We start from the raw sequence: 8571 nt of genomic DNA, 5'->3' as shown, positions 1-8571 counted from the left end.
TTACCAAAGACCCTGGCAACCTTCATGAAGGGCTGTCTTGGAAAAGAGACAGAAACTCCTTTGTGTTCAAGATTCTTTCCTTCCCTCACCCCCCTATGAATATATGGCTCATTAGTCAATGTTATAAGACAGCCAACCTTGAGATGCAGTCATTTAATATGGAGTCATCCTCCCATCAACAGGAGGAGGCCCTTGACATCCTCCTGCCCTCCTTTGATCCATCAAAAAGGGCAAATAAAGATTTGGATTGATTGATGGGGATGGCTGAATGTCAACAGAGCTGGCTTTCTGCCAGTACTTGTAATTTGTAACCTTCACTCCTTAGACAACTGGTATTTCAGAGGAGAAGTTGGCAAAAAATACAGATCCTGATTCACACCAAACTATACAAACTACAAATGCACACTAAAAATCCATGTCTACTTATAAGTAACCTTCCCAAAGGGAACTTAGCTTTGGATCACTTTGGAGGTATGCTGTTTAAAGGATGCATGTGTCCTAAGAGGCCGGAAGCCGTGTCAAAGCCACGCTCCAGTTCTAAGGACTGGAGCTCAGCTGTGGCACAGCTTCTGGCCTCTTAAGATGTGTGTTTCATTTAAACAGCGTACCTCCAAAGTGATCCGAAGCAGCTTTATTTTGCCTGTCTGTTCAGGCCCTTAGTCTGAAGTTTGTGAGCACAGGAGTGCAACCTAATACTGGTGTTCTTGTTAGAAATTAAAGGCTGGATTGTTGTAAAGCAGGAGTAGGTGACTTCATAAGGTCTGCTGCTGCATTAATCTCTGGATCGCCAAATGATAATTGAGTCAGGACTTGTTCTTAAGTCAGAAATATTAAGAGTCCCTGCTAGGGATTATAAACTGTTAGAATCACAGAATCATAGAGTTGGAAGAGACCACTAGGGCCATCCAGTCCAACCCCCTGCCATGCAGGAGATCCAAATCAAAGCATCCCCAGCAGATGGCCATCTAGCCTCTGTTTAAAGACTTTTAAGGAAGGAGACTCCACTACACTCCGGGGGAGTCTGTTCCACTGTCGAACAGCCCTACTGTCAGGAAGTTCTTCCTAATGTTGAGGTGGAATCTCTTTTCCTGTAGCTTGCATCCATTGTTCTGGGTTATTTTCTCTGGAGCAGCAGAAAATAAGCTTGCTCCCTCCTCAATATGACATCCCTTCAAATATTTAAACAGGCCTATCATATCACCTCTTAACTTCTCTTCTCCAGGCTAAACATCCCTAGCTCCCGAAGTCGTTCCTCATAGGACATGGTTTCCAGACCCTTCCCCATTTTAGTCGTCCTCCTCTGGACACACTCCAGTTTCTCAATGTCCTTTCTGAATTGTGGCGCCCAGAACTGGACACAATATTCCAGGTGGGGTCTGACCAGAGCAGAATAGAGTGGCACTATTACTTCCCTTGATCTAGACACTATACTGTTGATGCAGAGTAGACACTGAAGGTACACAATAAGTGGTAATGCCTCAAAACAACAACAACAACATTGTGTTTTTAATAGATATTTTAATTGTAACATGTTTAATCCTGTTTTAAGGGAGGGAATTTGGGACATAATTTTGTAAATGTGGATTTTAATGTGTTGTGAGCTGCTTTGTCACAGAAAAGTGGGATACAAATAAAGTTTTATTATTATTATTATTATTTTAACAACCCATGTTCTTCAAGGATGTGAGAGCAGCTGCCGCAGCCACCTTGAAACAACTGGGAAAGGCACCAACCAAGAATTATAAAATTGCAGTAGAAAGCTATTCAGGAAAAAAAAGGCCATGTGTAGGGATCTAATGCTATCCAACCCAAGCCAGGTCTTTGACTAAATGCACAAAGACTTGAGAGATGAGTTAGAGAATGTAAGGCTACTTCCAGCTTTCTCAAGGAGCAATCTCATTTTGCAAGGCAGTACTTTTACCCTTGCCTTTTGGGGCAACAAATCCAATCCCCCCCCCCCCCCCCAAAAAAAACATGTTATTTTATTCTTTATTTTCTTGTGAAGATATCTTACAGTAACAGAATTATACTTGCCTACCTATGGCAGATCTGGCTTAAGACAGTTACAATTGTTCTTATGTTTAACACACACAAAATATACACAGTTTCAAATAAAACTGGCAGCTCATAAGCTTACATTCATTAACTTTTAGACTCTCAGCTTCTGAACATCCCTCTTTGATTCTTACTGTCAAGGCAACTCCTAGTCATTGAGAGACAGTGTGTTGCGTTGGAGGGGCCTGGCAGACGGACCCTGCAGCTGCCTCCATCTTTGCCAGATTGGGCCGCCCTGAGCTGGCCTTTCCAAAACGCGACTCCTTTTTGCCCCCTGGAAAGGGCTTCACTGCGTCATCTGAACACAGCCCCAGAGGGGCACCGTGATGCCATGCGCTGTGTGGCGTGGTGCGCAGTGTCATGGCGCCACGGGGGCAGAGTCGGGGCAGGAGTCGTGTGGACGCAGAGAGGACGCATTTTAAGTCCTGAACTAGCCCCAAGACCTGTCTCTTACTTAGGAAGCTGCTGCACCAATATAAGACTCAGCAAGCAAGCAAGATGATTCCAGCAGGAAGAGATCCTATGGGAACTAAGAGTATGTCCCAGGCCCTGGACTTGGTGCAACGTGGAGGAAGTGGAGGTGCCTTCCAGGTCACAGAGTTGCCCTTTGGGGGCTTTAAACAGAGGCTGGATAACCATCTGCCAAGGATGCTTTGACTGAGAGTTCCTGCATGGCAGAAGGGGGCTGGACTGGATCAGGGCCCTTGGGGTCTCTATTTCCCTCTTGTTAGCAGTACGGAGCACTAGCCTCATGCATCAGCTGGGCCTAGCCATGGAGGCTGACAGGGCCAAGGGGAGCAAGGGCTCCTGTGCCACACACTCTGCTCTCCGCTTCCCAAGCAGCTCTCTTGGATGTTCAGTGCCATGGACTAAGCTTGGACTGAATGTGGGAGCCAGCAGCCGCCTAACGGCACAAACGTCTGTGAATTGCAGTCTACTCTAATGCTTAAAATGAGAGCGCGCTGCCAAACCGTGTTGTTATTTCTGCGCTGAGGAGGCACTTCTTCCGCCAGCACAGCGACCACGGCGTCGACGGCGCGGATGCGCATGCGCGGGCCTTTCCTCCCGGCGTGCTCCGCGCGGCTGGTATGGCGGCGGCGGCTCCCAACACGTGTCTCTGGCGTTCCTTCCGCGTTTGACGCCGAGGGGGCGTGGCCTGCGCGGGTCCCTGAGTGATGGAGACGATGAGGGCCCTGGAGCGAGTGCTGCTGAGGGGCTTTCCTAGCGCAGCAGAGTCGCCGCGGTGGAAGCAGAACGGGGCGGAGGCGGCGGCAGGTAAGGCTCTCTGTCTCTGTCTCTCCTTTCCCCCATTAAGCACCCTGCAGAACCCCTTTAACTGCCCTGGCTCAAGGCGAGGGAACTCTGGGAATTGTAGTTCTGTGAGACATTGAGCCTTCTCTGTCAGAGAGAGCGCTCTGGTGCCACAAGAGACTACAGTTCGAGACTGCTTTAACTGCCCTGCTGCTGGCTCGGTGCTAGGGAACCCTGGGAGCTGTAGTTCTGCCTTCTCTGTCAGTGGTGCCACAATAAACTGCAGTTCCCAGGGTTCCCTAGCACTGAGCCAGGGAAGTTAAAGGCGGCCTCAGACTGGATTATTATTGCTGTAGTGTGTTCAGGACCTAATAAGGGTGCCTCCACACCTAAGGAATAATCTGGTCTGAGAACACTTTATACCATAGAATAACTGCCCTGGCTCCATGCTGTGGAATTCTGGGAGCTGTAGTTTTGTGAGACATTGAGCCTTCTCTGTCAAAGAGCTCTGGTGCCACAATAAACTACAATTTGAGACTGCTTGAACTGCCTTGGTTCAGTGCTAGGGAATCCTGGGAGCTGTAGTTGTGGCGCTAGAGCTCTTTCTGAACAGGGAATGTTGAAATGTAGGACATGTCCTGGAAAAGGAGGACATCTGGTTACCTTGATAATCATTTATTTATAGCCCCCTGATCACAAGGAATCCGGGTGAGTTACAGCAATAAAATACAGAGAATACAATAAAATAAAACACAATAAAACAAGATAAAAGATTATTGCCACTGCTTTCCCCTGAGGCTGAGAGAGTGTGACTTGCCCAGTGGGTTTCGTGGTCAAGCTGAGGATCGAACAATACCAGAATTCCCTAGCATTGACCCAGGGCAGTTAAGCCGTCTCAAACTGGATCTTAGTTGTGTAATGTTTTGTACTTACCTTCTCAGAAAGAGTGGTGTATTCTGTGATGGTGTATTTTGTACTTTCACTGAGAACTGCAGGCAAAGCATAGATACAAATGTTGTTTCCACATTTTTCTAATACGAAATAGATATTAGTTGGTGAAGCAGTTGCTGTGCTTGATGGTGTAAGTGACCTGTCAGTTTTATAGAAAGCTACAGCTTAAAATTGTGTATTGTGAAAGGTCTTCAGAGCAAATCAGACATAATGGGCCCAAACAGACAGGCCAAAATAAAGCTGCTTCGGTTCACTTTGGAGGTATGTTGTTTCAATGATGCATGCATCCTGAGAGGCCAGAAGCCATGCCAAAGCCATGCTTCAGTCCTAAGTAGTGGAGTGCAGCTTTGGCGCAGCTTCCAGCCTCTTAAGATACGTGTGTCATTTAAACAGCATATCTCCAAAGTGACCCGATTCAGCTTTATTTTGGTCTGTCTGTTCTGGCCCAATGTTTACTAGATTTCCGGTCGAATCCTTGAGAACATACAACGTTCCTTTTCTTTGGAATAAGAGGCTTTGCTGTTAAATTGCTATATAAAATGTAGGCTGTTTTTAAAGAATTTCGCTAAATATATTTTATTTCAGAAAGTGGATCTTTGTTGCAGTTGCTGCTTGAAGGGAACTATGAGGCTATTTTACTAAGCAAAGCAGCCCAGAATATCTTCACATCACCCGCAGGAGCAGAAGAAACTATTGACAGCTATTTAGAAAAGCAGATCCAAGCTTATCTAGACTGTACTTCTGAAGATGCTGATTCTATAGAAAGGTAAGAATAGCTTTATTGGGAAAAGAAAATATTATTTTATCTTGTACAGAAACTAGCAATGACATATTATTATTATTATTACTATATTACTATTTATTTCATTTTTTATATCCTGCCTTTCCCCTGGTATAGACATGATTTTTAGATAAAAGCATTTTTTTTCATTGGGGCACAGTTTATGGCTTGGATGTGCCTATTTCTACAGTAATTGATAACTTACGATGTGATTCGCATTAGCCTCAGTTTGCTGTATTGTCAACAGGCAATTCCTTTTTTAAATTATTATTTTTTTTTAAAAAAAGATTTTACTGAAACAAACGCAACCAACAAAACAGTGCATTTCAGATCCAGTACAATGAGGTGTATTGAATTGATGTTTCCTGATTAGCCATATATGAAATCTTCAGTTGACATGAGAACAATTATAATAGAGTATTTCCCCAAAAATCAACATGTGGTGAGCAAGGAGACTGGCGCATACATTGGCATGCCTGATAAAAGTTTACCAAGAAATTAGAGTGGTCATAACTGGCAATTCCTTTTAAAATAGCCCTTTCCACAACTAACCCTAAATGGAGCACAAACTCTGATCTGATCTAAACTCACAGATAGACATAACCAGTCGGTGTCTAGTATAATCAAAGGCATACATCAATGTGGTGATTATCTTTTGGAAGTAGATGGGAGAGTATATATATATATTATTATTATTAATTTGGAAATGAAGAGGGGCAAATAAAATAAAACAACAAATATACATAAACCATCCAATAATCAAGTTATGAATTCATCTGATTGCTATGACAATCCAGTCAAAATCTGACGTAAAATTTATATTTTATCTCAAATTGCAAGTAAAAGCAAAACTAACTGATTTCGCTTACAGCTGGCACACAAAACAGTATTACATTTCTTTTCCTGAATAAGTGAAGCCTGTTGTCTTTAAATGTTTACAGCTGTTCTAATTAAAGTAATTTCTATATATGGGAATATGGAATGTTTGGATATAAAACTGAAACCACATTGATTTGGTATGTTTTATTTCCTAATTAAATAATTTAGTTCAAATAAGAATCATGATTAGGATTAAAGGCCTGCATTATCTATTGTTGGCTTGAATACAGTTGCTGGTCTCAAATAAAGCAGACACACTGAATCAATAGAGTTTATTTAAGTGTTGACTTAACATTCAGTAGTTGATTCACTGAATCGATCAGGTTGGACTTGCAGTTGGATTTAAACCATTGTGTTCCCATAGTGGCCAACCAGATGCATTCATGCATTTTTATTCATTTTTCAATTTAGCAGAGGAAAGTTCCTTTCTTTTCTGCTAGATAAAGGTAAGGGCAGGGAACATCTTCTCTCACACTGAACTGAGAAAGTCAAGATATGCAGTTGCTTTCCCCAGGCTTTTTGAAAGTCTGTGCAATCACTGCAGACAATGTGCAATTTAACCTTAAACTGAAGTACCGCAGAAGTTTTCCTTGGAAAAAAGGTTGAACAAATTTTGGTCAGAAATGTATTTCCACGCCCAAACTTAATACAGTGGTACCTCGGGATACGAAATACCCAGGTTACGAAATTTTCGGGATACGAAAAAATCCCATAGGGAATTATTGTTTCGGGTTACGAATGTTTTTTCGGGTTACGAAAAAACTTTTGGTGCTTTTTTCGGCTTTTTTCGCACGGAATCGCGGCTTTTCCCCATTAGCGCCTATGGCAATTCGGCTTACGAAGGCTTTTCGGGTTACGAAAGCGGCCGCGTTACGAATTAATTTCGTAACCCGAGGCACCACTGTACTCAATCATTTGATGGGTTTTACATTTCTTGAATAAAATGTGTGTAAAAGGAGAACCTGTGGATTTCTCTCCAGTGTTCATTTGTTCCTGTTCTAACTGCATATTGTGTCTGACAGACAAAGTGTGGTGTTTCTGATTGGTGTGGGGAGCTTGCAGTTGTTCGTTCAGAGCAATTGGACTGGACCTCCTGTTGACTTACAACCTGAAGATTTCCTACCATCTGAATTGCTACAGCAGTGCAATGAGGTATACAACCAACCTTCCCCACTCTGGTCCCTCATAGTACAACTGGTGTGTTAAACATGCTCTCTGTCATATTAGAAATCTAGCAAGTCCCTTTATACATCATACAATGATTGCTCAGTGTCCCTCCTAGATGACCATTCAGTTGTACTGAGTACTGTAAAGCCATTTTTTATTTTTTATTGATTAAAAGTAACAAGACAAAAAAGACATTAAAAGACATTAAACATCAATACCACAACAAAAAGAAAACAATATTAAACATTTTAACACATCCAACAAATTCCTAACTACTAATACATATAACATTTGACAAACTTCCAACTAAATCATTGAACTTTGTTTTATTAATCTATATGTTTTTACCCCATTAAGGCAACATAAAGAGTTTAATATATGATACAGGGCTCCCCCGGGTTACGAAATTAATTCGTTCCGCGGCGCCATTCGTAACCCGAAAAGCATTCACAAGCCGAAGCCCCATAGGCGCTAATAGCGAAAGCCGCAATTTGGTGCGAAAAAGCGCCGAAAAGCACCAAAAAATTTTTCGTAACCCGAAATAACCTTCGTAACCCGGAACAGTTTTTTTTAATGGATTTTTTTCGTAACCCGGAAATTTCGTAACGCGGCGCATTCGTATCCCGGGGTACCAGTGTATGCAGTAATTTCTTCTGTTTAAGTGACTTTTGGTATTTAGATCAACCTTGTTATTGTTCTCTTTTGTAGTTGGATTCAGGCCCATTACCCAATTAGGCCCCCAATTTTATTTTAAGTATTTAATCAAAGGATGCCAATTTTTCCAGAATTTCTCTAATGGTCTTTTTTGTAAACTCATATGCCTTCCATAGCCAATCGTTTATTTCAGAGGTCATTTTACTCTTCCACTTAGCTGCATATACTATTCTGGACGCTGATGTTAAATAAAAGATTAATCTACCATATTTTGTTTCCAGTGTTTCTTCTGTGTTAATATGTAACATAACAAATATATTTTTGGGTCTAAAGATATATCCATTTCTAAAAAAAATTCAAATACTTCATGAACTTTTTTCTAATAATTATTTGCCAATTTACATTTCCACCACAGGTGAATAAAGGTACCTGATTCTGCTTCACATTTCCAACATCTATCATTATTATTTTTATAAATCTTTGCCAAGGCAGAAGAGAGTTCCAGTGTAGAGATCTATTTATTTATTTAATCTATATCCCACTTTTTCCCCATAAGGGACCCAAAGTGGCCTATACCCTACATTAGTTTAAACATTAGTTTAAAGCAATTACAGTGGACCCTTGATATCCACTAGTGTTTGGTTCTAGGACCCCCCTCCCCCGTCCATAGATACCAGAATATGTGAATGGTCAAGTCCTATTATATACAATGGCATTGTAAAATTGTGGTCCTTACATAAAATGGCAAAATCAAGATTTATTTTTTGGATTTAATTTTTGTTGGGGTGAATATATTGAATCCATGAATGCCAATTGTAAAAGTACATTAAAAC

General features: G+C 41.7%; 1 protein-coding gene across 1 annotated transcript in view; it reads left to right on the top strand.

Moving 5' to 3' along the window:
* The first annotated feature begins 3175 nt into the window (after nt 1-3175).
* The window catches only part of TTC27 (tetratricopeptide repeat domain 27), a 102125-nt gene continuing 96729 nt past the window's right edge, over nt 3176-8571 (top strand). The window contains 3 exon segments of the mRNA XM_042462876.1: nt 3176-3330; nt 4843-5023; nt 6940-7069. Of these exon segments, the coding sequence (XP_042318810.1) occupies nt 3231-3330; nt 4843-5023; nt 6940-7069 (411 nt within the window). The 5' untranslated portion in view covers nt 3176-3230.

The sequence above is a fragment of the Sceloporus undulatus genome, chromosome 1 (assembly GCF_019175285.1).
Source record: "Sceloporus undulatus isolate JIND9_A2432 ecotype Alabama chromosome 1, SceUnd_v1.1, whole genome shotgun sequence".
NCBI classification, from domain to species: Eukaryota; Metazoa; Chordata; class Lepidosauria; order Squamata; family Phrynosomatidae; genus Sceloporus; species Sceloporus undulatus.
This window is presented reverse-complemented; position numbering and strand designations above follow the sequence as displayed.